At 55.6% G+C, this 25,150-nt stretch overlaps 9 protein-coding genes across 9 annotated transcripts; 4 read left to right on the top strand and 5 right to left on the bottom strand.

Annotated features, from left to right (window-relative positions):
- Window positions 1-27: 27 nt before the first annotated feature.
- B0T15DRAFT_396618 (uncharacterized protein) lies at window positions 28-393 on the top strand (the record flags this gene model as incomplete). The annotated part of the gene is made up of 2 exons (XM_062864848.1): window positions 28-139; window positions 227-393. 2 exons carry the CDS (start codon window positions 28-30, stop codon window positions 391-393), a joined length of 279 nt encoding a protein of 92 aa, XP_062721672.1.
- Window positions 394-1,628: 1,235 nt separating this feature from the next.
- On the bottom strand, window positions 1,629-5,245 carry B0T15DRAFT_213697 (pleckstrin domain-containing protein). Its single transcript, XM_062862705.1, has 5 exons — window positions 4,548-5,245; window positions 3,947-4,489; window positions 3,653-3,895; window positions 3,402-3,588; window positions 1,629-3,350 (listed from the first exon to the last, which is right to left on the bottom strand). The coding sequence occupies exons 1-5, from the start codon at window positions 5,148-5,150 to the stop codon at window positions 1,837-1,839; spliced, it is 3,090 nt and encodes a 1,029-aa protein (XP_062721671.1). The 5' UTR covers window positions 5,151-5,245; the 3' UTR covers window positions 1,629-1,836.
- Window positions 5,246-7,323: 2,078 nt separating this feature from the next.
- On the top strand, window positions 7,324-11,155 carry B0T15DRAFT_435185 (uncharacterized protein). Its single transcript, XM_062865810.1, has 2 exons — window positions 7,324-7,945; window positions 8,021-11,155. The coding sequence occupies exons 1-2, from the start codon at window positions 7,753-7,755 to the stop codon at window positions 10,906-10,908; spliced, it is 3,081 nt and encodes a 1,026-aa protein (XP_062721670.1). The 5' UTR covers window positions 7,324-7,752; the 3' UTR covers window positions 10,909-11,155.
- Window position 11,156: 1 nt separating this feature from the next.
- Window positions 11,157-12,167, bottom strand: B0T15DRAFT_533752 (Snf7 family). Its single transcript, XM_062869382.1, has one exon. It carries the CDS (start codon window positions 11,910-11,912, stop codon window positions 11,265-11,267), a length of 648 nt encoding a protein of 215 aa, XP_062721669.1. The 5' UTR covers window positions 11,913-12,167; the 3' UTR covers window positions 11,157-11,264.
- A 112-nt stretch (window positions 12,168-12,279) lies between these two features.
- On the top strand, window positions 12,280-13,749 carry B0T15DRAFT_213610 (uncharacterized protein). The gene has a single exon (XM_062862703.1). It carries the CDS (start codon window positions 12,552-12,554, stop codon window positions 13,470-13,472), a length of 921 nt encoding a protein of 306 aa, XP_062721668.1. The 5' UTR covers window positions 12,280-12,551; the 3' UTR covers window positions 13,473-13,749.
- Window positions 13,750-14,488: 739 nt separating this feature from the next.
- Window positions 14,489-15,936, top strand: B0T15DRAFT_556404 (uncharacterized protein; the record flags this gene model as incomplete). Its single annotated transcript, XM_062870417.1, has 2 exons — window positions 14,489-14,754; window positions 14,830-15,936. Coding segments are annotated over 2 exons (1,161 nt in total), but the record flags the coding sequence as incomplete, so codon positions are not given.
- B0T15DRAFT_213603 (beta-lactamase/transpeptidase-like protein) lies at window positions 15,849-17,542 on the bottom strand. Its single transcript, XM_062862702.1, has 3 exons — window positions 17,267-17,542; window positions 16,178-17,202; window positions 15,849-16,102 (listed from the first exon to the last, which is right to left on the bottom strand). Exons 1-3 carry the CDS (start codon window positions 17,370-17,372, stop codon window positions 15,974-15,976), a joined length of 1,260 nt encoding a protein of 419 aa, XP_062721666.1. The 5' UTR covers window positions 17,373-17,542; the 3' UTR covers window positions 15,849-15,973.
- Window positions 17,514-18,298, bottom strand: B0T15DRAFT_213639 (uncharacterized protein). The gene is made up of 2 exons (XM_062862704.1): window positions 17,661-18,298; window positions 17,514-17,602 (listed from the first exon to the last, which is right to left on the bottom strand). The coding sequence occupies exon 1, from the start codon at window positions 18,160-18,162 to the stop codon at window positions 17,713-17,715; it is 450 nt and encodes a 149-aa protein (XP_062721665.1). The 5' UTR covers window positions 18,163-18,298; the 3' UTR covers window positions 17,514-17,602; window positions 17,661-17,712.
- B0T15DRAFT_556398 (uncharacterized protein) lies at window positions 18,299-20,544 on the bottom strand (the record flags this gene model as incomplete). Its single annotated transcript, XM_062870416.1, has 4 exons — window positions 18,299-18,894; window positions 18,969-19,575; window positions 19,639-20,307; window positions 20,347-20,544. The coding sequence occupies 4 exons, from the start codon at window positions 20,542-20,544 to the stop codon at window positions 18,431-18,433; spliced, it is 1,938 nt and encodes a 645-aa protein (XP_062721664.1). The 3' UTR covers window positions 18,299-18,430.
- Window positions 20,545-25,150: the final 4,606 nt, after the last annotated feature.

Raw genomic sequence — 25,150 nt, 5'->3', positions numbered from 1 at the left:
CCCAGCAGCAAAGCCGCGAGAGACAAGATGGTCAACACTCAGAAGCCCATCCGGCTGCCGCCGCTGCGCGTGCTGCGTGTCCGGCACCCGAACCGTACCGAGTCGAACCCTTGCTTGACCGTGATGTCCTCCGTGTTATGTATGCCACCCCGCAATCTAACCATACCACATGACATACATAGAGAAGGGAAAAGGGCTAACAATGTGCTCTATCTTCCTCGTGCAGCTTGTTGGGCGTCAGCCGGCTACCACGGGAGGGGCTGCACCACCGTCGAGCAAGCCCTGCGCGCATGCATGGACGCCCCTCGACCGCCAGAGAAGAGCTCCAACACCATCAACTACCACCTCGCCCGCTTCTCCAAGAGGCTGATTGCCCAAGGGAGCAAGAAATAAGCGAGGCGGTATCCCAATTCGTTGCGCCATCTTATGTGAGCCGACGACAGGTCTCGCTCACGAATACCTGCCCGCTTGTGTTGGGAAAATTTGGACCGGCGGCGACTTCAGCGTACATGGGACCAGTCTCTTACGCTATGAGCGTCGGTGGACGTCAAGTATGGACACCAGGGGACACAACCGCAGCGCAGGAACTCACTGAACAATTCCCCGCCCCTCGGGCGGTTTAGCGCCGCTGTACAATCACCTTGTCATTGTATCGTAGAGGAAATGGGGCGTTGGCTGATTCGGATTGCATACCCAAGTCGATGTATTGTACATGTACGACGCACTCAAGAACATCACGCAAGATCACAGAATCCAAAAACCACCTATACCTTGCTCACATACTGGGGCTGTTTTCGCTCAACGGCAACACCAAGTGCCCAGATGAGTTGCGTACCACTACCCTCTGAGGATATCCCCAATCCGCATAAATGCAAAGCGCGCCAGATCGAGGTTACACGCAGGAGACAAAGACGTCTAACACGAATGTACGCTGGGTATTGGTCCATATCTATAGCAGCAAGCTAGAAAAGCAACAACTAGCAACAGAAGCTGAGATACCCTGATCCTCCTCTTGACATCCCATCCCTCCAAGAACCTCCTTCAATCCCCGCAAATCCTTCTCTCCACCCCTTACCTCCCCTCCCTCCTTTGAAACAGACAGCAACCAATGGAACTACCTTATCTACTTCGATATGCCCGTAAAGGAGAGAAGAGGGGGCAGCAACAGACGAGCCCAATCCCACCCAATGTACCTCGTCCCTTGATTCCCAAAACCATAAAAGAGATAAATGAAAGCATAACAAAAAGGGCCCGCGGAAGAGAAGGTCCAAGCAAAAGTATTTCCAAGAAGGTATAAAAGTAAAGAGCGGAAGGGGTCCTGATACAACCCCGCCAAGAAATCCGAGAACGAAAAGGAAATACGGGTGCGATCGCTGCTCTATGTGTCTCTTTGTGTGTGTGGGTGGGTGATGTTTCGTCATCAAATGAGATAGGGAAGTGTCAAGCCAAGGATGGATGCAGGTCGGATTTCGAAGTGTGACATCGAGACCGAAAAGAACGCCGTCTTCTATGTGAGGTGGTTCTGAGGAGTATGATAGATAGGAAAGCGGAAAGGTAGTATGGGTTGGGTCGACTGTTGTGGGGTATCCGAATCCGATTACTGCTCCTTCGCGGTAGAGAAACAACGGGTGGATGCAACGATCCCTCCAGACGCCATGCGGAGACCCAATGCAGGTAAGCAAGCAAGTAGCGAAGTAGCCGCAAAAGGTAGGTATGTAGTGAAATATGCCGATGGAATAACCGAATTTAAATGTCGTCCCCGAGGTGCCGTCTAAAACGATGAAGAATCGCTTCCACTATTTTGTCCCGTTTCGTTTTGGTCTTCCGTCTTGAAAATTAGTTCAGATCGCCAACACAGAACAACTCGATCTCGCCGAGGCCGCCCGGTGTGTTGCCCTGGCCCTCCCGCCATTCAGAAATTGCAATTTGGATATCATCATCACTCTCGATCGTCACGAAGTCGCCGTCTTCGTCCCGGTACCGCAGCTTCAGATCGCCTCTAGCGATGCTACTGTTGGTGAGCCGAGCGAGTTTGACGTCAATGCGATCGACCAGACTTTGGTAGGTGATGTTGAACTGAGCAACAAGAGTAAAATAGTTTCCTGCCTCATAGTTCACCTTCACCTTGAGCTGGTTAGGCATCGCGATATCAGGGGTTGGCGGTATCATTGAGTGACTTGATGTGAGGGGCGCCGTCACCAATCCTGGAGTGATCGATTTCGACAGATCGACCGGGGCAAGCGGCGCGAGGCCGGGCGGCGGAGGGCCTGGTGGAGGGAGATTGTTTACACTTGCAGGCGTGCCCTGGCGTGAATAAACTGGCTGAGTAGGGAACTGTGCCATGGTGCCCCCGTACTGCCTTGTACGCTGCGTCCCTGGAGAGTTCGTGTTTGTCCTCAGTGGGAGGTCATTTGCCGGGCTACCCGTATTGCTGCGCGGGATGTTGGAGTCATGCCGGACATGCGTGGGGTAAGGGGGATGGTTTTGCTGAAGGTGAGGCGGAATACCGGGCACTGCTGGGATGGGCTGCGCACTACGAGAAGGCTGCCCGTTGATATCCGGTGTGCTGTAACTTCGGCTGCGTTGCTGTGCCAGCTGAGCAGCTTGCGCCGATTCGCGGGGCATTACGGGCATCGAAGGCCCTCGAGGGTTGCGCCCGTTGGCACCCCAAGCGTTAGCTGGCGATGAGCCGTCACGGGAAGGTGCGCGAGGCATGGCTGGGGCGGTATACCGGTTGCTATCGTCGGGATTGTACGGTTGGGGCGTGGTAGTCTTCGGGAACGGATACCCGAAGCTTGTGGTGCTCGTCCGATTCGACGACGCTGGGGATTCCGTAACAGGTGAGAAGTAAGACTCTGCCGCGCGCGGGAGTGGTGACGCTTGACCGGGCACTTGAGTCTGAAGATTCGGAAGTGTTGCAGGCGGAATCATCGGGAATCGCGGAGGTGGCACGCGCGTACTTTCGGTTGTTCCCGCCCGTTGGCGCGACAAGGCAGGATTTGAAGCATTGCGTGGCATTGTGCCAGGTATGCTGACTGGTGCACCATACTGAGGAGGGACAGAGTCTCCTCTGAGAGTCGTCCCGGCAATGCTTCCGTTGGGCTCGTCGCCATCGTCGTCTTCATCTTCGTCTGGGTTGGCATAGGGGTTCTGCAAGTTGTCCGCACCCGCCAACCACGTAAATTCCGGAGCCGTTTTGTCGGATTTCTGTTGGGCTTGAGGAGCGTTCTCCTTCCGCTGCTGATCGAGACCTGCCGCCCATTTCTTCATGGTCTCCTCGTTCTGGAACTTAATCATGAAATTCTCCACACCAGGGTCCCCCTTCCAATATATTTGTACGGTATACGAGCCTACCCGGTCAGCGGTTATCCCCCCCTCAGTCAGGTACTTGAGAAGCTTACCGGTCTTCGACATAGCCACGACATCCGTGACGTTGGTCATGAAAATGCGCCCTTTGAGCTGCAGCTTGGCGTTCTTGTTGCGTACCTTGGCCCCTGTTGACCGAGTCTTGTCTTTCTTGTCCTTGGTCTTTCCCGGTACGATCTCCTTGCAGCACAGGAGGATGCACTGGAACAGGTAAATCTCATACTAGGAGAAAGCTGTTAGCAAAGTTTACCACATCAGTGTGTGGGCGTCGCACCGGAATACCTACATCCTTCTCTTGGTCGCCCTTGCCAGTAATGACAGTATAGACCCCGTGCAAGAGAAGCTTTCCGAATTGGTCCACGCGGTGTTTCTTCCAATCCTCGACTCGGGTAATCAGATCTTCCATCGCTTCGTCCAACAGGTCGCGGTCAACAGCCTCGTTTGCCTTCTGTAGCACCCGCTCCGCGGCCTCTATCCCTGCTGCAAGATCTGCCTTGGCCGCTTCGTCCTCGCTCTTCTTGAGCAGGTCCTAACAGGAGTCAGTCACGCCCTCTTCCACGCTGAATAGAGCATTGCATACCTTCAGAAGAAGTGGGTATTTGACGAGTCGCTGCATAGGCTTCAGAAGGAACCCGTCGAGAGTGTTGAAATCGCAGGCAACGGGGTGATCGGCGGCCTGGATCTTGTCGAATACTTGACTGGCAAGCTGTGCAGCCTTCCGCTGGTTTGCAATGAACGGCTGGTAACACACATTGAATGTTTCCTCGTACGCAACGAACGGGCTGCCCCACTCCTGGCGCGCTTGCGGCATCGAGTTTGTCGTTTCCACCCTGATGAGGAACTTGCGCTGGCAATCCAGAATTGCGTTGATGTTCAGGAAGATGTTGTGGACGACGTCGCCGGGGATGATGCCGTTTTGTTCCAGCGTTTTCTTCAGGTCGTGCAAGTTCTCAAGATCCTGGACATATTTCCGCTCCGTATCTACTAGCTCACGCACGATGTAGTCTCGGTAGCTCATTTGCGAACCGGGCTGCATCGAGTCGTCTTCGGGATAAGGCTGGACCTGAAGCAGCAGGCCGCGTTGCTCGGCGAGATCGAGGACATGGTTGATCACCGAAGTCACCTGCCACACATGTCAGACCACTCCCCCAACGCATCTGCAGACAAGGGTAGGCGCTCACCTTCACAAACCCTGTGGTGTCATTTCCTGCCAGGTCGGTAATAATAAAGACCTCCGTTGTCGGAAGCATAAGCTTGGACTTGCAGGCCTCAACGAACCTAAGGATGGCGATCTTTGACCGCTTGGCCTCCGACGCCCCCGTTTCCTGCACCTGCAACGGCGTCTCTGGCTGCAGGGCATTGTAGATGGCGAGGAGCGGGTATCCTGTGCGAAGGAGCTTCCACAAAGACTCGACCGGGCCGCCCTCATCCGGATCCGCCGCCATCTCTTCGAGCTGCTGCATGTATTGTTCGAAGCCGGGCACCTTAGCCAGCCTCTGCTTCAAGGACACGCATATTTGGTAGAGGGACCGGGATGCGTCGGCTCTCTGATTGATGATGTTGGTGGTTGCCACGACCTGCCCATTTGGCTGCGCGCCAATTGTCGTGGCGGTGGAGAGCGAGTTCAGCGAGGTGCTGGAATTGGTAGCCGGGAAGGTTGCTGAGCCAGACAGTTGACTCGCGCGGGGAGCGCCCGGCACGCCGATACCATTCATTCTGTCGATGACTTCCATGTGTGTCGCAGCAGGAACCGTGTTCATGCGAAGGAGAGAAGCATAGGCCATAACTAGCTCGCCATTCGCACAACGCCGGTGGGGTGCCCACGAGGCGGGAGGGGTGATTGGATTCGATTGCAACCCCTGGAGAAGTCTGGGGCTAGCTCTCAATGGGGGCTTTGCGCGAACAGGACGGAAGAAGCGGAACGGAACTGTCGAAGCAGAATACGGGACTGGCGAGATATTCGCGAGGTAATCGATGCGACTGGAGACGGGGTATCACAGATCTCTGTGCTCTGGTGTCGAGATCGTCAATGCTTGTTATCGCAGCTTGCCGCCTAGGTCGTTGTGCTTGGCTTGTCTCCGTCTCCGTCGGAATGGCAGAGATAGGCTGTGCGTGGTAATCCTAGGCTGTCTCTCGCTGTCGCGTCGCTGTCACTTCCTTTCAGAAGTGAAATGCGATGTCCCGCTGCCGTTTGTAGCGGCTTCTTCCTCCGGTCAGAAGGCTGTTTCTAGAGTGCCCTTCTCTGCCCTTGTGGCTGAAAGGTCTCAGCTCTTCGCTTTTCTCCCGTTCGCTCTTGTGGCTGTGTCTTCGGCGTCGTTACACGCGCTCGTCGGTCGTAGGAACTGCGACGAGATGCGACCTCGAGCACCCAAGGTTTCCGCGAACTCAGACTTGGGTCACGGTGCTGCGGTATGGTTTGAAACGGAGGGTCGTGGCAAGTAGACCGCTCTCGGAGATGGTTGGTTGGGACGCAGAAGGTGCGGGCAGCCCCTTTAGGTTTGGGGGATGCCGAGGTGGGTTCTTAGTGGGCAGGATGACCGCAGCGGGGCGGCGTGATCACTCTAGGCGTGCCGCCGATGGCCAACTCCGAAACTGTTCTAGAAACAGCAACCACACGGCAAGCATCCATCATCATTTCACCTGGTCTCCTGGTGTATTGCTCCAGCCAACGAGAATTAGGGTCGACGCGACGTTACCAGATGCCAACTTATGACCAATGAAGATTCAACACTTCTATAACTCGTACGGTCCAAAGCTTGTACTCCTCCAGCTGCATGACAGCCGAGACTATTCCCGTTCCGCGGGGTGCCTGATGTGAGAACAGCCGACCGGGTTAGCTAGGGGGAATGGAAGGATAGGTACGCTTCCTGCTAGTTTCCACATCCACAACACTGGCAACGGGAATAATGCATCGTCAATGCCGGGCTTGGGTACCAGGCAGATGCATCTTGAACCGACTCAGACGACGCATTCATGGGGTCCCATCCCTAGGTATGCTGTTGTGCGGCACTCATACATGGAGGCCAATGCTTCTCGCCTTGCCCAGCACCCAGCACTGTACCCCCGAAGTGCATTCCCCATTTTCGTAAGAATGAGAATCCAAATCTGTTGCATGTGAAGCGATATCGTCTCCAGTCGCCATGCCCCTCATATCACAGTGCCTGCCATTTTCAATGCGCTCCTCTTGCCTGTTGTCCGTGGAAGTTAGATTAGATCCCGCACATTGTGTATTCCGTACAGTCTCTCGTAACTACCAGGTACAGTATCTCCCTCGCAGGAGCCATGACCTGACTACCCCTCCACCAGGCATGATCTGTGACGTCCTGCCTGGTGTTTCAGGATTTCAGGATATATGAACACCAGATGGGTTGGCTTGTTCAGCCTCTAGCGGCACGCACTCAGGCTGGATCTAGCAGGTAACCGTACGGGGAATTCCGCGCTACACTATAGTTATGCCGCTGTGTAGGGATGCTGGTGAGGCACTTCGGCACTTATTCCAATCATGATCCTTGGACACAGGTAATCGTGCGGTGTCTGGGAACTTGTGGGAGGTTGCTCAGAGTTTGCTTACCAAGGCGCCAAAGCTCCTTTGCGACACCTTTAAATCGACCTTAGCTGCGTACCGTATGCCCATACGCCCACGTCAAAAGAGGCCCGAACACCAGACTCAATAAGTCGAGCAAGTAAAAGTTAATCGAAGAAGACAGAAGGGAAATGGGGAAAACAGAGACAACTGAGAAGAACTTTGCTAGGGGTCGCATCTATCCAGTGGACTGGTGATGCTGTACGGTATTATTTTGTCCAGAGCTAGGCCCATTGCGAATTGACCGTACTTCTTTCGGTTAGCGCCGCGGAATTGCTCTCCACCGCATCGCTTTGAGTCAAGCACGCATACCCTAGTGGACCCACCCCAGTCCATTCCCCGCTGCACTAGCCCCTGCCCGTCGCCCGATAGGTTTGAGGTTCTATCTTCCAAAGCATCGGGTACGCGGTGCTGTTTGTCAGCGGCCATCAGCCATTTCCTCACAACAGCCGCGATCTTGGTCAACCTAGTGCTCTATTCTATCCCAACAAGCTACCTACAGAACAAAGGTTGTGAGGTAGCGACAGGCAAAGGCTCTGTATCGCGCTTGACGGACGCTTTGCGCCACGGTGCAACATCGCAACTGGGCGAAACCCTTGCAAGGCTCCTGTCGTTACATCACCAGCGATAACTGCAACGCTCTGACCCCCCAACCTTGGGAATCTCCTGTCATTCATTGTGTTTCTGCACAATAAGTAGTGTTCCTGCTGCGCGTCTCGTTCTGCCATCTCCGGCTACCGGGCTCTAGGCTCGCTCTACAAAATCCACCGTTACGCGGCTCCCTATCGCACTCTTAGGCAATCATGGTTGGGTTTACTGCGCAGCCCGACGAAGGTTATTCCGAAGATCCGCTGACCGCCCCCTCCGCCGCGGCACATTTTTCACCCAAGACACGTGAGGACGGTGGCAGCGCCGTGGGATCAGCGCGAGCGGGCGACGAGTTTCCGTCATGGTTGATACAGCACATATCGAGTCTTTCGGTATCACGCAAGACTGGTGAGTAACCCTGCGAATACTCTCTCGCCTGAGAACCATCTCAGCGGACAGGTACTGATTGTCACGCGGGACCAGAACTTACCATGGCCCTTCTGAACGACCTCCCCACAAGCGTGATATCGCAGATCGTCGAGAATCTCCATCCCCGCCTTTACATCGACTTTGTCTGCTACCTGCCTCCTGAAGTATGTCTGAAGATCTTGGGCTATCTCGATCCCGTCTCGCTTATCAATGTCGCTCGATGCTGCCGAGCCTGGTACAATCTCGCCCTGGATCGGAAACTGTGGGAACAGCTGTATTACTTGGAGGGATGGAAAGCTCTGCCGGACCAGATTGCGGCGGCAGAACGTGAGCTGAACCGGCCTTCCTCGCATAGCCAGGGTCCATCGCGACGGATGCCATCTCACGACGATGGTCATGCGCATAAGAAGCGCGCTATCTCACTATCACCTTCGATTGACACCGATACGGATACGGTCATGACCGACGCGGGAACCAGCTTCAAGCAGGAACCGACTGAAATGGAATCGTCGGGGAACACTAGCATTTTCGGGGGCCGGCCGAGACCTTCTTTGAAACGAGCGACTAATTCGGAGGTACAAGTACCGAGCTATCGAGCCAGTCTGAAGGGTAAAGAAGTAGGCAAAGGCAAGGGAAGAGCAGCCTCCCCCGGGTTCGCGGGGCCTTCGCAGAGCGCAGACGGTACTCCCTGGCAGACATTCACAGGCCCGCCACGCGTGACCAAGTCGACCTTATGGGCTTGGGACGCGCCATCCGCGCAATTCAGGATCAACTGGAAGTACCTCTACAGCATGAGGCGGCGACTAGAATCAAATTGGGAGCGGGGTCGGTACATCAACTTCCAGTTTCCGCATCCGAATCACCCGGAGGAAGGTCATGGAGAATGCGTCTACAGCCTCCAGTTCAACTCGCAGTATCTCGTGAGCGGCAGCCGAGATCGGACACTGAAGGTCTGGGACATGAATACGCGCCGCTGCCTACGGACGCTGGCCAAGCACCGAGGCTCCGTTCTATGCCTGCAGTTCGACTCAGATCCAGACGAGGATCTGATCGTCTCGGGAAGTTCAGACTCAGACGTTATCATATGGAGATTCTCCACCGGAAAGCCGATCCAGACACTCAAGCAGGCGCACCGGGAATCGGTGCTCAACGTCAGGTTCGACAAGCGCATTTTAGTGACGTGCTCGAAGGACAGGACCATCAAGGTCTTCAACCGCAAGCCTCTCCGTTACGGGGATCTCGGGTATCAGGAGGTGGACCCGGTACCGAGGAAGGTGGACTACGGCTATGGCATTCCCTTGACGCCGGATGACTATCCGGTGATTCCGGAATGGACCATGATCGGGTCTCTGGAAGGCCACAGCGCTGCGGTTAACGCGGTACAGATTCACGACCGCGAGGTGGTCTCCGCGAGCGGAGACCGACACATCAAATGTTGGGATTGGCCAACGCAGGTGTGCACCCGTACCATCGTCGGCCATAACAAGGGTATCGCGTGCGTACAGTACGACGGCCGCCGAATTGTCAGCGGGAGCAGCGATAACGAAGTCAAAGTGTTTGACCGCGAAACTGGACTGGAAGTTGCAAACCTCCGTTCGCATTCCAGCTTAGTACGCACAGTGCAGGCCGGTTTTGGAGATCTACCCTACAGCGTCGAGGACGATCTTGAGGAGGCGAAGAAGGTTGATCAAGAATACTTCAAGGCGTTGGAATCGGGCTTATTAGAAGAGCCAGGCCGCTCCAGGCCGGGGCGCCGGCTCGGTAACGCCGGGTCTAGGCGACCAGAGGACATCTGCGCTTACGGAGCCAAGTTGCCGCCTGGTGGTGGAGGCGGAAAGTATGGACGCATTGTCAGTGGCAGCTACGATGCTAGCATCATCATCTGGCGAAGAGACAAGGAAGGCGTCTGGAAGGATCAACATCATTTCAAGCAGGAGACAGCTGCAGTCAATGCTCTGCAGCACGAACGAGCGCAGTTGCAGGCCCTCGTCGACCAGGAAGCAGCATCAGTCCTCAGGTCAAGAGGCGCAGCCGGGGCGGCCAACCAGTTAGGAACAACATCAGAGGTGACGGCGAGCACAGCTGCTTATTCGCAACCGAGCAACACTGCGGCCGGTCCTGCAGCCGGGGTTGGCTTGCCGTCGTTCAGCACGCTTGCGATGAACCTCGAAGTCGCCCAAGCAGACTCTTGGGCTGATACGATTCTTGGGGTCCCCGGGATCATCGACAGCGCGGTCCAGGGCGGTCCCCAGGCTCTGGAGCAAGCCATTGCGGCACATCCTAGGATTCTTTCGCTCCGCGGGTACGTGGAGATGTGCATCGACCGCCACCCCAACCCAGTAGTCAGGAGCCAACTTCGGCAAACCTTTTCTACCGCGCTGATCAGAGCCCAATTTGAGCTAGGGCGTCATAGACGGGAGGCAGTGCGGAACCTGGAGGCTAGAAGAGCAGCGGGTCTGGATGGGGCCGCCGTTGTTCAACCGGCCGCCGGGCTCACGGCAGCTCAGTTGGCGTCTGCGACAGCGCACCAGGCACATGCAGCCGTCCCTCACGGGGCGCCCATGCATCAGGTACTCGCCCCCGTTCCCGCTGTTGCACCCGCTATTTCTGCTGCGTCTGCTTCTGGTACTGGTTCCGTCACCGGGTCCGGTATTGGGTCTACCGTTTCCGGGCCTGGTGGTGCCCACGCTGCTCCTGCTGTCCCCTCCCAGACACAAACACAAGGACAAGCGCAACCACAGCATCACCACCCCCACATCGCTCATGCACCTGCTGTTTTTGAGGCTCATGACCCAGCTAACCCGGCCCGGGTATTCAAGCTGCAATACGACGCGCGACGCATCATCTGCTGTAGTCAGCGGAGTGTGATTGTCGGTTGGGACTTTTGCAACGGCGATCCGGAGCTGGAGGAGGCAAGTCGCTTCTTTGCGCACGTGGATTGAGGTTCTGAAGGAAGCTTCTATATTGGGACGTCGGTTATAGGGAGTATGCACTTCAGCGCATGTGCTCCAGCGGCAGCGTTGCTCTTAGAGATGGTTGGTTGAGACACGGCTTGTTTTCGGGGTTCGTCTCCAATCAGCAGCGCATGAGTTATGATGGAAAAAGGCGTCTATACAGAACGTCAGGGAACAGCGACCTGTATATGTAATAGTACTAAACACGAGAAGCAGCGCAATGCCTGAATGACTGATGCTAGAAGTCTATCCGCGAACATGGTGCCTCTCACATGGTGAAATGCCAAATCTCCCACAAGTTAAACTCCCAAACTCCCATTTCCCCCTAATGCTACCCAGACACCTCAACCAGCAGCCTCCTTAACCTTACCCGTAGTAGCAGGCGGCTCGTCAATGAACTCGGGCACCTCATCCTGCATAAAACTAGGCAACGCGCCCTCCGTGCCAGCCATCTCCCGTTCCAACTCGACCTCCTGCCCCAGCGCCTCCAGCTCCGCATCCAGCTCGGCCTCGTCCACGTCGTCGGGAACGTCGTAACTCCTGGCCAGGCTCTCCTGTATCTCGTTCCCGACGTCCAGCAGATCGGCCATCTCGTCCTGCAGCCGCTCGATCTTGTCGATGTCCACCTTGCCGTACTCCTTCTTGAGCGCCTTGTTGGTGCTCTTGAGCGCGTCGATCGTCACCATGGTGTTCTTGAGGTTGTCCTGCATCGTCTGCGCCTGCTCCATGTTCCACACCTGGGACGTGAGCTGGTCCCGCTGCGCCTCGTACTGCTTGCGCCGCTGCAGCACCTTCAGCGCTTTCTGCTTGAGCGCTGTCTTGCCCGGCCCCTCGCGCATCTTGGAGAGCTTGGTCTGGTAGCCTTGCAGCTCGGCGTTGATGGCGGCCAGTTTCACGTCGATGGACGCGATGCGCGTGTCGAGGTTGTTGATGGCCGAGTTGAGCGTCGGTTTGGGCGCCTTGGGCGCGGTGGTGCCGAAGAGGCGGTTCATGTTGGTGGGTGTCTGCTCTGGCTTTAATCTCCTCTCGTGTATTTGCTCTGTGTCCTCGGTTGGATGGCTTGTAATGGGTGCTGCCGTATGCTCTCGGCGTAGTTATGGTGGTCTCCTATGTAGTCGTTGCTGCCTCCACTGACAAGATGGAATGCGACCCGGAGCGAACCTCCAATCCCTAGCACCATGCCAATGAGGGGGAGGGGTGCCGGGCTGGGTGGGGTCTTGTCGGAAATGGTCCACAGGAGAGTCCGTGCTTTGAGCGGACCCAAGCGTTGCCGAGCCTTGGCGGGCCAAGACTGATCGACGGTTGCTTGATGTGCGAGCGCTTCGGGCTTGACGTCAATCATTTGGTAAGCGTTTTGGTCAGCATTTTGGGTGTGGTGTTGCACAGTGCTTTGACAAAGCCATCAACGATGGTATTCTACTGGGAATGTGGCGCCCAAGGGAGCTGGCAGCACCGGAGGTCCGGCGTATATATTCCCTTTGTGACTTAAGTGTCTCGCGGGTCGTGACTGCCAAACTCCCCGCATCTGCAAACATCGCACCGACTTCCATCTTTGCTGCTTCGTCAATTACTTACTACTAGTATCCCAAAGTGAAACCGACAAGCTCTCACAGAATCAAGCAACATACACCATGACAGTCCAGAACATTCTCATCGTCGGCGCCACTGGACAGCAGGGTGGCGCTGTGATCAAAGCCCTCCTCAATCTCCCCCAGGCCTCGACCCGCTTTAACATACTGGCCTTGACCCGCAACGCCCACTCCGAGAGGGCGAAGGCGCTCGCCGAAGCCCACAAAGGCACCGTGGAGCTTGTCGAAGGAGACAATGCCGATCCCGGCCCCATCTTCGCGTCCAGACCCAAGGGTTCTATTGACAGTGTGTTCATCGTCACCGTGATGATGGGCAACAACGTCTCCGAGGAACAACAAGCAATCCCCCTGATCGACGCGGCCGTCGAGCACGGCGTGAAGCACATCGTCTTCACTTCGGTCGACCGCGGTGGCGACGAGAAGAGCTGGACCAATCCAACCCACGTCAAGCACTTCCTAACGAAGCACAACGTCGAACTCCACCTGCGCGACAAGGCGGAGAAGCAGCCCGGAAGGTTCACTTGGACAATCCTCCGCCCGGTGGCATTCATGGACAACTTTGAGCCCGGCATGATGTGCACAATGCTCACGGCTATGTTGGCGGCCACGATGAGCCCCGACAGGAAGCTGCAGCTGGTGAGCGTACGGGACATTGGCCTCTTTGCCGCCCAGGCGCTTAGCGACCCCGCTAAGTGGTCTGGGAAGGCGGTCGGTCTAGCCGGAGATGCGCTTACCCTTGCGGAGATACGGGAGAAGTTTGCTAAGGTCACGGGCCAGCAAATCCCGGAGGCTTGGACGATCGTGGGCCGGGCGGCGCTGTGGGCTATGAAGGAGATGAAGGATATGCTGGAGTTCTTCGAGAATGAGGGTTATGGGGTTGATATTGAGGCGAGGAGGAGGGAGGTGCCCATGCAGGACTTCGAGACATGGCTCAGGGAAGAAAGCAAGTGGATGAAGAAGTAAGGCCCCGGGACGCCATGGCGTCTTTGTATTATTACTTCCATTGGTCTTTGTCGGCGTTGCTGGGTTTTGCTTTTCTCTTAATAGGTTTCCTCTCGATCTTTCAGTATCGCCATCCGACCTATCATGCGGGGCGACAGATCGGAAAGCATACTAGTAGTATGTTTTCTCGGCCCGTCGTCGCATATCAAAGGCAGAATGTGAAATCATCACTACCACTGACTGTGAGCTTGGCTTGCTAGCAGTCTGTTCAGCCCTATGGTGCGACAAAAGAGTGATTGATATGCCTTCTAGGAACATGTGAAACTCGGACTCCTCGGGTAGATCCGGTTTAAGTGCTCAGTTCGCGCAGTTATCCCCAGGAAGGGGGCACATTTTCTGTCGAGGCTTGGACCAGTGGACCGGTCAATCGACAACTATCCGTCTAGGCACTTGCTATCCTGAAACGACGCAGGTTTATCTCGGTCCCACACAATGTGTTGTGGCGCGGACAGCAAGTTGGCGGCACAGCACCCGTCATGATCCCGGAGGAGCGTCCAACGGCTCCAGGGCGGACATGAAACAGAAGACACAGCCCTACAAACCCCAGATCTTCCACTTAATGCTGCCTCATGCTAAACAGATCGGGGAGAAAAAATCCGGAAATAGCAGCGCCACCTCCACTGCGCCGTCGTCATCTCACGACACGTCTCAACTCCAGTCCGGTGCCAACTGCAAGCCGTTGAGAATGCGGAGCCGCGCCACATGAAAATTGCGATGGTCACTGCGGTGAGATATATAACAACGATGGCAGAGAACAGGCCGAGCGGCCTGTAATTCTAGTATGTCGACTATGCCCCGTCCGCCAGCGAGCCTCCACAAAGGAGTGTTCAAGCCACAGTTCATATCCGCCAACCTCGGAGACCATATGTTCGTATGACGGGGTCAATTCCGTCAATTATATCGAGATCTGTCTAGACACCTCCGGCGTGGTCAAGGGGGAGCCCAAAAGAAGAGTCCAGCCAAAGATGGCACCACCACCCGTCAGCCGGCCCCCAAGCCTTCCCTGCATCCCCGACATCGCCCTCGACATAGACGAAAAGACGCCCTTCCTCCCCGAGCTCGACGAGATCCTCAGCTCGACGGGGGCGTCCTCCACGCTCGACGAAGATGACGACTTCCGACCGTCCCGTTCCCACAGCACGCACACGCAGCACTCGGCCGTGCATCGAAGAATCCACTTCCATCCGACTCGCCTACCCAGCGTCAGCAGCAACATCACCTACAACCCGCTGCCACAACCTCTGTACGTCTCCCACACAACACGGCCTCCCAGTCAAAGATAACCAATCCCAAAAAAAGAAAGAAAAAGAAAAGAAAGGAAAAAGAATAAGCTAACACGACAAATCAGCCAGCTCTCACCACATCAGAAAGTCCTCCACGAGTCCTGGACAATAACCTACCACCACCCCACACACCGCACCACCTCCCAGCTCCAAGTCCTCGGCCTCACCGTCTGGCGCCAAACCGACCGCGAGGACGGCTCGGTGCTCTCGGTCGTGCCCAACACCCACTTCACGCAGGGCGAGCTGGCCGCGGCCGTGGCCGTGCACGAGGCAGCTGTCGTGGCGCACCACCACCGCCACCACGCGCATCACTCAGGGGGAAGCAAGAAGGAGCGAACCAACACCAGCACCACCAGGAGGAGGACGCTTTGCAAGGCGCCGAGCTTCTATGGTAGTAGTAGTAGTGGTAGTAGTAGTAGTTGTCGTGGTGGTGGTGGTGGCAGCAGCGACGTGTACGCGACAGACCTGGAGAGGCGGCTGCGGAGTCTGGACTGGAAGGTGCAGGACGAGATCTACGAGCTGCTGAGCGACCGGGTGCAGAGCAGCAGCAACGCGTTTCGGCGGCGCGAGTGGCGGGTTGTCGTGCTGACGGAGGTGCCCGGCGGGGAGCTGACGGACGCGCCGACAGGGTTGGAAGAGGCCCCGGGGGCGGCGACGTCGATGGTGGGGAAGCGGAGGGGTTGGTTCGGGATCGGGGTCGGGACCTGGCTGGGGGGGCGGACGAGGCCGAGGGGTAGTACTGTCCCGGATATGCCGATCACCGAGTACAGGCTGATTCTCAGGGGCACGGAGACCAAGACGAATGACCAGGGATGGGGGTATTTCAACCGGTACAGCCGGCCCTGGAGGACGGCGGACGAGAAGGAGATCGGGGAGAAGAGGCGGTGGTCCACCGCAACGCTGAAGAGTGAGAAATATGTCGACTTTTGAAGCAGTCGAATTGCATGGCGTTGGGGTGGAGCATAGCTGGCGGCGTTTTTCTTGTCTATCCTTAAGCTTTTCACTAGATTCAACGGTCGATGACATGAATGATATCCCCAAATCTCGAACTGAAAAGCGGCGCGACTATTCGCAAGTATCACTACAGGGTGACAAGCAAGGTGAGGAGACGTCAGGTCTACTTCTCCCGGCGGTTGGTACGGTCAGTCAAACGCTCCGACCTTACTTGGATGACTCCTCTCATTTCGGGAGAAGCTCTCCATACACCGCCCTCTCCAGCTCGTCGTACAGTTTCAGCGCGGTGGCATCGCCGTAGGGGATGACGTTGACGATGAGCACACCCCCAATGCCCGTCTGGGGGTCGATCCACTGCACGGCACACGCAACATGTTAGCAGATGCAGATAGAGATACCAGGGGTTGGAGAGCAAAGACGACGACTCACCCATCGGGAATTACACATGCCCGACCACATCAGACTGCCCTTCCTCCTCTTCCCCTGCACATCCCCCATCGCCAACAGCCCCCCAATCCCGTGGTCAACAGGCGTACCCGCAGGCAGTTCCGCCGCCGACCCAAAGGTAAACACAATCCCCTTCGCCCACTCCCTCTGCGCTTCATTCAGCTGCGGTGTTAACATCTGCCGCACCGTCTCCCCCCGCACAACTCCGCCCTTCTCCTCTTCCTCCTCCTCACCCGCAAGCGCCTTCAACAGCGCCTGCATAACCTTCGCATAGTCGGCCGCACTGGTGTACAGACCAGCACCACCGCTCTCACAGACCGGCTCAGCAGGGAACAGATTGCGCTTGCCCTCGGCCAACTCGCCCGTCGCACCGCTCCTCTCCGAGATCGGCACAAACCGCGCCTCCTTCTCCCCGGAGCTCAGTACCACCGTGTTGAGCCGGAAGCCGGTGTCCTCCATGCCCAGCGGGCCGCAGAGGTGCTCCGCCATGTACTCGCCCAGCCGCTGGCCCGTGACGCGCTCCAGCACCTGCCCGGCCCACTCGGGCCCGATGCCGTAGTACCACCCTTCGCCCGGGGCGAACTTGAGCGGCGATGACCAGCCCTCGATGGTGCAGCTGCCGACGTTGGCCGTACGGCCGACATGCCGGGACCAGCGGATGAGGTCCGGGTCGGCGACGTCGACGCCCAGGCCGGACGTGTGGGTGAGCAGGTGGCGGAGGGTGATGGGTTTTGTGTTGGGGACGAGGATGGGTTCTCCGTCGTTGTTGCTGTCGTCATCGTCGGCGGCGGCGGAAAAGCCCTTGAGGATGGGCAGCTGGCCCAGTTCAGGGACCAAGGGGCGCACGTCCTCATCGAGCGTGATTTTCCCTCGCTCGACGAGGTGCATGAGGCAGGTGGTGGTGAGTAGCTTGGTTGCGGAGGCGACCCAGGTGATGGAGTTTGTGCTGAAAGCCGGGGAGGAAGGAGACACGCGGGTGCGGCCAGCCGCGCCTTGGTAGATAGGCCCTGAGAGAGAGCAGTTAATGCTAGGTCGGACTCTACAAAGATGAGTCGTGATTGCGGATCTTACCATCTTTGTTCACGACGATAAAGGCCGCCCCGAGGAGCTTGTCCTTGGTCGTGGTGTCGTGGGCGACATAGCTGTTGAGTATACTGTCGAGTTTCTCCGCCATCATGAGAGTTGCTTGGACACCTCTTAATTTCTAAAGTTCGGGATGCAGTTAACGAGACTAAATAGCCTGAGGTTGAAACCTTAACAATCTGGAGCGGGATGGCGGTGGTGGCTTGGTGGTCGACAATGGAAAAGCCAACTGGTGGCTTGGAGAACTGTAGCCCGCCGGGAACGCTTAAGCACTCAAATACTCGCTTGCCTTGTGGGTAAGCTCTGAGCTAAACGGAGACACACCTAAGAGATGTGAGCTACTACTGTGTGCGGATCTTTGAAGCCAAGGTCATTGACTCACGTCGGCGTGGCGCCCAACCAATCGTATTACATTGCGACATGCGTGAGAGTATCTAGAAGTGGGCCGCTGCATAAGGACGGCAACGCCAAGGGGAAAAGAAAGTCGCCGGCTCAGTGTCCTTCGGCGTAGGACTCATCTGGCCCTCCGTTGCGGGACGCTCTGCAGGACCAAGGTGGTTTGCGGACGCCGCAAGCTCCAGAATAGTCTCCTTTTTCATCAAGAACCTCTTGTAGCCATCGAGCACGTTCTCCAGAATTTCCGTCTCTTTTGCAGTGCCCGCGTACTCCTCCAAGTCTCGGCCCAGGACAACTGGCAAGCGATCAAGGTGTTCCATCGTTCCATCTTCACTGGGTCCAAGTTGTGCTTGGTATTTACTTCCCTCGCCGAAGCGTGCGACGACCAATCCTAGGAAAGGAAGGGACTCTTCAAACAACCTGAAATAGTCGAGCGCGAGTAGTCCATCCAGCCGAGACGTAACGGTCTCATCGAGGCGCTGCAGCATCTCGATTGGCGATAGCTGGGAGAGTTCTCTTTTCCGCTCAAGTCACCTTTCGTGCTCCTTGGCAGCTTTCTCTTTGCTTGTACCCTTGGACCGTATGGTAAGTACCATACTATCACCATTGCTGCCATCCTGGAGGGAACCGGTCTTATGACTGGAGTCAATGAGGCCCAGCTCGACCTGGACCTGCTCCGGTCAACCGCCATCAACCCGACGGTAGTGCCCCTCGACGAGCTCTTGGAAATAGTGCACGAAAGGGATATGTTGCTCCTCAAATGCATAGCAGTAATAGAGACCCTTTCCGCACAAATATCTCCGGCGCAAAGTGCTTCGGGTTCCAGATGCGATCCGCAACGTGCTCCGCAACGTTGCCCTTTTCGCGCTCGATGGTTGGCGATCTCTCGAAACTGCGGATTATTGCAGCAGCGCCCTGTTGCGCTTGCAGCCCCCGCCTGAACTGACTATCCTCCAGATATGTCGCCACGTACCGGTCCATGTCTTCCCACCCCGGAAGGCTCGGGTCCATGGCAAGGGCAGCATGATACAGGTAGGCGGCGGCGTCTACGACACCGCTGAGCGAGACGAACTCATGGCCCAGCTGACTGTAGACCAGCCTAGCGTGGAAATCCAGAAGCCCCGCCCAGACCGGTTCGTTCTTCAGCGGGAAGTAGGGCTCGGGATCCTCCTGGATGCCCATCTGTCTGAGCCGGGCCTTCTTGCCCTTAAACTGGAAGTCTTCCAGCAGGAAGTGGTTCTTCTCCCAGCAATGAGCAGTCCAGCGATCCCTCAAGTCCCGGTTTTTGGTATACCTGAGCGCGGGTGCCTCTCAAGTTTCTCTTTGAGCTGCGCGGCGGTGATCTGCAGCTGCTCAAAGGGCTTGACATGCTCTGTTTCGGTGATGTAACGGATGTCTACCCAAAGGTGAAGGGAGAAGATGAGGGCTGAGTCAAAGTCCTTCCACTCTAGGCACTCCTGAAGGCCGAACAAGAGCGTGGTTTCGGACGGCAGCTGGAAATACTCCTGCCTGTTCTTCTTGAGTGCCTTCAGATGAGCGCTCTCGAGGATGAGATCTCGGGCGACTCGGTCCTCGAAGACCCTCCATTCTTTGGCATTGTTGGCGCCGTATACAACGGGGGAACGATTAGATAGGGCAATCATTGGCACCTTCCCGGGAGGGACCCTTGTCAACACCTCCCCCGGGGTGTAGTAAGACGACAGGGCGAGCCAGTCGGATTCATCTCGCCAAATGCGCTCGTTGGACTCTTCTTCGTCGAGGTCGTCGTAGGAATCGTAATCGGCATGCTCGACGCCGAACTCGATGAAAAGCATGTTCATCATCCACTGGTACTTCAGAAGCTCCGGGCCGCGCATCTTAAGCTTCGGCCCACGCATCCGAAGCTCCTTGTCGAGGTCCTGCTATAGCTGATGAAAGAGCTCGAAGGCAGCATGGGTGATGACGGCCAGTGTGTCCAGCGGTACAGACCGGTTATACCAGTAGTCGCACCAACGCTCGCGGACGTGGTTCCTGATGGTGTTGAAGTCTTCGGAGAAGCAATATATCATCATGTAGAGATCGAATTCATCTTCTTCGTCCTCCTCCCGTATTTCTCCGAAATCGATGCTGTCGACCCAAGCTTTCTTGCTCTTCACCACTGCCCGTTCCGTCCGTTGGTCAGGTTTTCTGAGCTTTTGCGTCTTCTTCCCAGCCTTTTTCTTGCCTCCTTTCTGAGGTTGTGCGTCGGCCGCAGAGAGTGCCGTGCCATCCTGGGCTTCGTCGACAGACGCCGCATTGACAGCATCGTCAGCACCGTCTGGGCCAGTCTGGACCTCGAGAAGAGCAAACAAGTTGCTCAGATTGTTCGTTGTAACCTTCGAGTCGTTCTTCTGCTCGCTTCTGCGCTGCGCGCCTGTGCCGGACTTCACAAGGGCTTCAAGCTTGGACAAGACTCGTTCGAGCACGGCGATGATGCGAGCATGGGCAGCATTGCTCTGCCTCACTTTTTCATCTTTGGAGTCCTGAGCTGACTTGGTAAACCACTGGAAGGTCTTCTTGCGCAAGCTGACGACGTCGTGGAGGATATTGAGCGCCGCAGGGGGAATGTCTTCGGGTTGTGCATTGTCGGTGATGCGCTGGGCGAGCACCTCCAACTCAGTCCAATGAACGAACTTGTCAGCTCAAATGGTGACTGGGGCAAGGTTGATGCCGATGGCTTTGGCCTTCTTCTTCTGGCGACGTGATTGCTGTGGTGCAGCGTTCTCGGTCTTCTCGGTCTCGGTGGTTCCTGCGTCGGGATCCGGTTTACGGCTCACGAGTTTTCCAGCCGTCTGCTTCAGCCAGCTCGTAAATTGCGCCTGGCCCAGTTTGTAACGGTGCCATGTTCCCATGCTACTGGCTTTCTTTTGGAGCACCCATGGCTTCGACGCCCGTGAGTCTACCAGGACTCACTGTCTTGAGAACCGCAACGTGTCGCGCCAGGAGGAATTACGTTAGGCTCGAGCTGGTGATATGTTAAGGGCAGTGGAACCCTTCAGGAGTTGCCCCACAGCGGCTCTCCGGGACGGAGAGTGCCGAGGCGGGGAATCCTGGTCTCAGATCCACTATCAACCAAGAACTTCCATCGACCAAGTGTAGGTACGCTTCCGCTTTTGTCTACCGTATCTCTGTGCATTGCTCATTCTAACATTGGCGCAGACACGAATCCAGGTCGTCAGGTCTGTTGTTACACGAGATGAGCTGTTGCGTATCCGTAGCATCAACCCTCCTCACAAGACTGATATGCAGTTGACCTCTTTGGGCGGCGGTCAGACCTCATCCGAGTTGGTCACCATCTCCTATGTGCTAATGCGGTTCATTTTCCCACCCATTTTTCTTTTCCCCTGTTCACTTTACCGTTTTCATGTTTTCTTCTTGACAATGGCATCTTTCGCCGCACAGTGGGGTTATATGAACACTAGTAGTACTGAGGTGTACCGAACTGTACAGGAGGTACAGGAATAGGTACCTTACCTTACCTATGTCCAGCTCATTGTCCTCCTAATAGGGCAAGAATGAGAATGTCCTGTGTCAATATTCACAGTGAAGCCCACTGTCTAAACAGCATGCACGAGGCTTCACCCAAACAGATCTACACTGCTACACCCAATCTCGATCGCCCGAGGTAATCCGGTTCTGACTAGAAGTGCAAATCCGCCCAAGCCGTCGGGACCGTTGCCGCAGCCTGAGTGGTCGGCAAAGCGCTTCGAGCAGCATCTGACCCTTGTGAACAGCCACCACTCTGATGGAAAATACCGCCAACAGCAGACTCGATTCAGCTCGTGACCAACCAACTGACTGTTTTGATTGCTTCTTATTTGCTTCTTGTGATGTGTCAAACATGACAAAGACACCAAGGTCGGGAGCTCTTGTAGCCCACCTCGGATATTGGAGACTCAGCCACGTCTACGTCCTCTGGGCTTCCAAGGACGAGTACATACCTCCGTACATATACGCAGCATGACAGGCTTGTTTACATTGGCGTTCAGAAACCTACCAGCGGCGTAACAGGTTTTTGGCAAGCAAGCTCCAAATCGATGCGCGACACGATTCCCCGCAGCTGCAAGTGCTGCAGCTCAACATCTTGTCTATCGACACGTTGCCGATGAGCTAAGAGAATCAAGCATGACGAAGGTGTACCCAAGCCACTCGGTACTCTACGTCGTCCCCAGTCGTGGATCGCTTTTTCCCACCTTGTTGCACGAGGACGGAAAGGAGGAGATATGATGGATATTGAGCCAGCGGACATACAGGACAACCCCTGAATGATTGCTAACGCTATGCATGTTCCCAGGAGAACGCTAGAACAGAATGCGAAGGAGGACGTTGTTCCGTTTGTGGCGCTATGTGTTGTACTCCCTGAGATGCTGCCCTTGTACTTGTACAGTACCTCGTTGATGCTAGCGTCGACGGTCTACCTCTTCCGATGACACAAACGACCTTCACTTCGAACCGTGCATGCAATCGGGCTGAACTGGACAGCCCCGCGACAGGAGCCAACGCAGAGGGTGATTCAACCAATCGCTTCCCAGTCAATGCAGAAACCGGCTTTGGTGTCCTAGAAGGCAGGTTTAAGATGGTTTGGCATTGCAGCCCGCGGATCATTATCTGTCAAGTGAAGAGATCCAGGCTAAGGAGAAAATCACGACTTTGATATCAATTTCTGATCGAGTAAGTGTGCGTCTAAGGCCATGCACCATTGACATGCGGATAGTAAACACTCATCTGCTGGCTCGAAGGAATCAACTAGATCTCTCACTCGCAATCGGATACCTTAGCGGTCAAATGATTCGTCGAGCATCGATCACCTCGATTACCGTGTAATGCTGTGATCTAGCTGATAGTGATGTCCATCACACTTTCAGCACAGTAAGCCTCCATTACTTCTTCCTTACTATCGGGGCCAGCCGAATGTTGGGAGGCTTATCTAGAGCGGTCTGTCTGGAAGAGGAACCTAGTTATCTCAGTTTACGTCAGCTGAACGGCAATCTCCATCCAGGCTGATGCAAACCTCACTCAACCCTTATTATCACACTCTTCGACTTCACGCATAATGTACAGTATGAACCAGTCCATGCACCATACATTATGTGCGATTGAAGCTCAGATACCGGGCCGTGGTCACATGAGCTTTGCCTCATGCGGCCCGCTGCCCAAAACGGCAATGTTTGAGAGCGAGAAGCAAGCAACGTTTCACAGATATTGTGTCTCGCCCTGTCAGGCGATCTTTGGTGGCCTTACGTGCAAATATCATTTCTACCTCGTGCATAGGACGTACACGTGCATTAGAATGGAAATGCACCTACCTATGCGGGACTAGTGGTTGCAACAGAAGGACTTGCAACGACTTCGTATCTTTCGCCTAACCGCCGTCTAATGAGATACTGAACGATAATGACTTGTTGCGAGCAGGAGGCCGAGTAGTTTGGTGGATAACGAGCTGCGAGTTCCCGTTCCCAGTTTCTGATGTATTCGGGGTTAACCGGGCCCACGGCCGCAAGGACGGCCGGAATACAGAATACAGTCTTACAGATGAGAGACCCAAATACAACCACATTGGAGGATTTTCATCCGACTACATATCTGAAGACTCTATCGAGAGAATCGGGCAGAAGCTGAGCAAGACATGACAGAGCAGGTGCGCTGAGAGTTGGGAGATGCATTGGGGTTACGTACGAAGGTAGTTGGGTGCGGCTTCCGGAGAGTGGAACCCATCCGGACATGCGGTGGAGCCTAAGCCGGGAGCGGCTCGCCGGTCCGAAGCCGAAACGTTTTAGGTGCTCGGCCTCTTCCGGGGAACTTTGAACTTTGAGAACTGCTTTTCCGCGGAACAGCAATCTGGAGTGGGGGTCTCCTCCCTATTCCGTCATAGTCACCCGGCTCCTTCGGACTCGGGGCAGTCCTTCTTGCGGCGCTTGATGTGTGTCCCGATCTTTACTGTGTTCAGCTCGTCGTCACGCCAAGTTTCCGCGCCGCAAAGGCACTTATTAGCTAGAGATTGACCGGTCAAAAAGTAATAGGTAGGATGACTCCGAAATAATAAAACTCCCGGCAGCAACCGAGCAGCTTAGGTGCGGACGCTAGTGGAATCCAGTCTCGGCCTATCCCGAGGAGCCGAGAAAGGAACTTTCGGCTCACTGTTATCATCTTTCCGGTGATAGCCAGGTATGCGGGAGGCGTACCCCAGTCCCTTGTCGACTGAGCGTCTTGCTTTTCCTTAGAGAACTTTCGAGGCAGAGATAGCACATGTAGTTAGATAGGAACTCGCCAACCTTCACTATAATAGGATATGGGGATATCATCTCGCTCGCGATGCGATGCTGACCGGCCCCGGGATATGCTCGGTCGTCCATTTGGGATACCGCGCCGGGATGCGTAGTGTCAAAGATGGGGGTTAGAGGTGGGGGATTGGCCAACCTCACTGAAACCACTTTGCAAACTGAATCAAAGGCAAAGAGACGTTGCCAAGACCGGCGTATACAACTGCTCTGTCACGGTGTTGCCATTTGCGGCCGGCAAGGCAATGCCCGTCGGATGACAATCACAATGTTATAAACCGCCAAGAACGTCGCACTTGCGACCCTCACTGCTTGCACTGCCCGAAATGGAAATAGGCGGAGTTTCGAACCCTCTTTACACTGCTGTACTAACGTGCACCTGCTTCCGTCTACGTAAAGAGAAATCGGGGTCTGCAAACTGTAGAAGGCCCCTTCCCAAGTTGGTCAGTTCCTTGTCTTATAGTACAGCCATTGTATAACTCGGTGAGCCGGCAGCTCGGGTGAATACCACCTTATCTGTGAACAAGGGGCGAGCCGATGGAGGTATGGGGTTACCACGCGAGCCGCCGAAGTTATTAATCAGTGCACCGTTACGGCCAAGCGTTACTAGAATGACTGGGTGAGTACCTGTAGATACATAGCATGTATCATATACTGTACGATACATATATATACCTATCTTTTACTACCCTGTTCGCCCTCACATGCCCCCGTGTTTCGTGTACTTGTACATAAGGCACCTAACGCACGTCATCAAGCATACTCGGAACATGCAGCATCAGCCTACTAACGGCCACGCTGTGTAGTGTATGTGGGAGCGAGCATGGCGGTGATATGCCACTTGGTTATTGGTTAACCGCAGTCAGCAAAGAACAAGGACGAAGGGCCCTGTCGGCAGCGGTAGCGCTTTGCAACGGGCCGCTGCGCATTGGCGCCCGAGCGCAGCTAATCTTTGATACCAAGTGCCCGAGTCCACGAGTCCCTAACCGGAAAGAGGGCCGCGAATGCGATAAACCGATGACCTGTTGTGATGCGGTATGCTCCCACTCTAGCCGGTATTGCTTTGGTATCAACGTAGCTTGACGAAGGGAATGTCCGCTAGGAGCCTGAGATTAGCCACGACATCCCAAAGGAAACGCCAAACCTTCCCAAGTTTACCTCCAGGCCGAGCAGGCCAGGT

Source organism: Chaetomium strumarium (assembly GCF_033439665.1).
Source record: "Chaetomium strumarium strain CBS 333.67 chromosome Unknown B0T15scaffold_4, whole genome shotgun sequence".
NCBI classification, from domain to species: Eukaryota; Fungi; Ascomycota; class Sordariomycetes; order Sordariales; family Chaetomiaceae; genus Chaetomium; species Chaetomium strumarium.
The sequence above is the reverse complement of the archived record's forward strand: the minus strand, read 5'-3'. Positions and strand labels throughout refer to the sequence as shown.

Coding starts and splice junctions, on each gene's coding strand:
- B0T15DRAFT_213697 (XM_062862705.1), bottom strand. CDS start 5,150: ATGGCCTATGCTTCTCTCCTTCGCATGAACACGGTTCCTGCTGCGACA. Junction 3,589..3,652: donor AGGGCGACCAAGAGAAGGAT/GTAGGTATTCCG, acceptor GCTTTCTCCTAG/TATGAGATTTACCTGTTCCA. Junction 3,351..3,401: donor CGTGGCTATGTCGAAGACCG/GTAAGCTTCTCA, acceptor CTGACCGGGTAG/GCTCGTATACCGTACAAATA.
- B0T15DRAFT_435185 (XM_062865810.1), top strand. CDS start 7,753: ATGGTTGGGTTTACTGCGCAGCCCGACGAAGGTTATTCCGAAGATCCG. Junction 7,946..8,020: donor TTCGGTATCACGCAAGACTG/GTGAGTAACCCT, acceptor ACGCGGGACCAG/AACTTACCATGGCCCTTCTG.
- B0T15DRAFT_533752 (XM_062869382.1), bottom strand. CDS start 11,912: ATGAACCGCCTCTTCGGCACCACCGCGCCCAAGGCGCCCAAACCGACG.
- B0T15DRAFT_213610 (XM_062862703.1), top strand. CDS start 12,552: ATGACAGTCCAGAACATTCTCATCGTCGGCGCCACTGGACAGCAGGGT.
- B0T15DRAFT_213603 (XM_062862702.1), bottom strand. CDS start 17,372: ATGATGGCGGAGAAACTCGACAGTATACTCAACAGCTATGTCGCCCAC. Junction 17,203..17,266: donor TATCGTCGTGAACAAAGATG/GTAAGATCCGCA, acceptor GCTCTCTCTCAG/GGCCTATCTACCAAGGCGCG. Junction 16,103..16,177: donor GCATGTGTAATTCCCGATGG/GTGAGTCGTCGT, acceptor TGTGCCGTGCAG/TGGATCGACCCCCAGACGGG.
- B0T15DRAFT_213639 (XM_062862704.1), bottom strand. CDS start 18,162: ATGCTGCAGCGCCTCGATGAGACCGTTACGTCTCGGCTGGATGGACTA.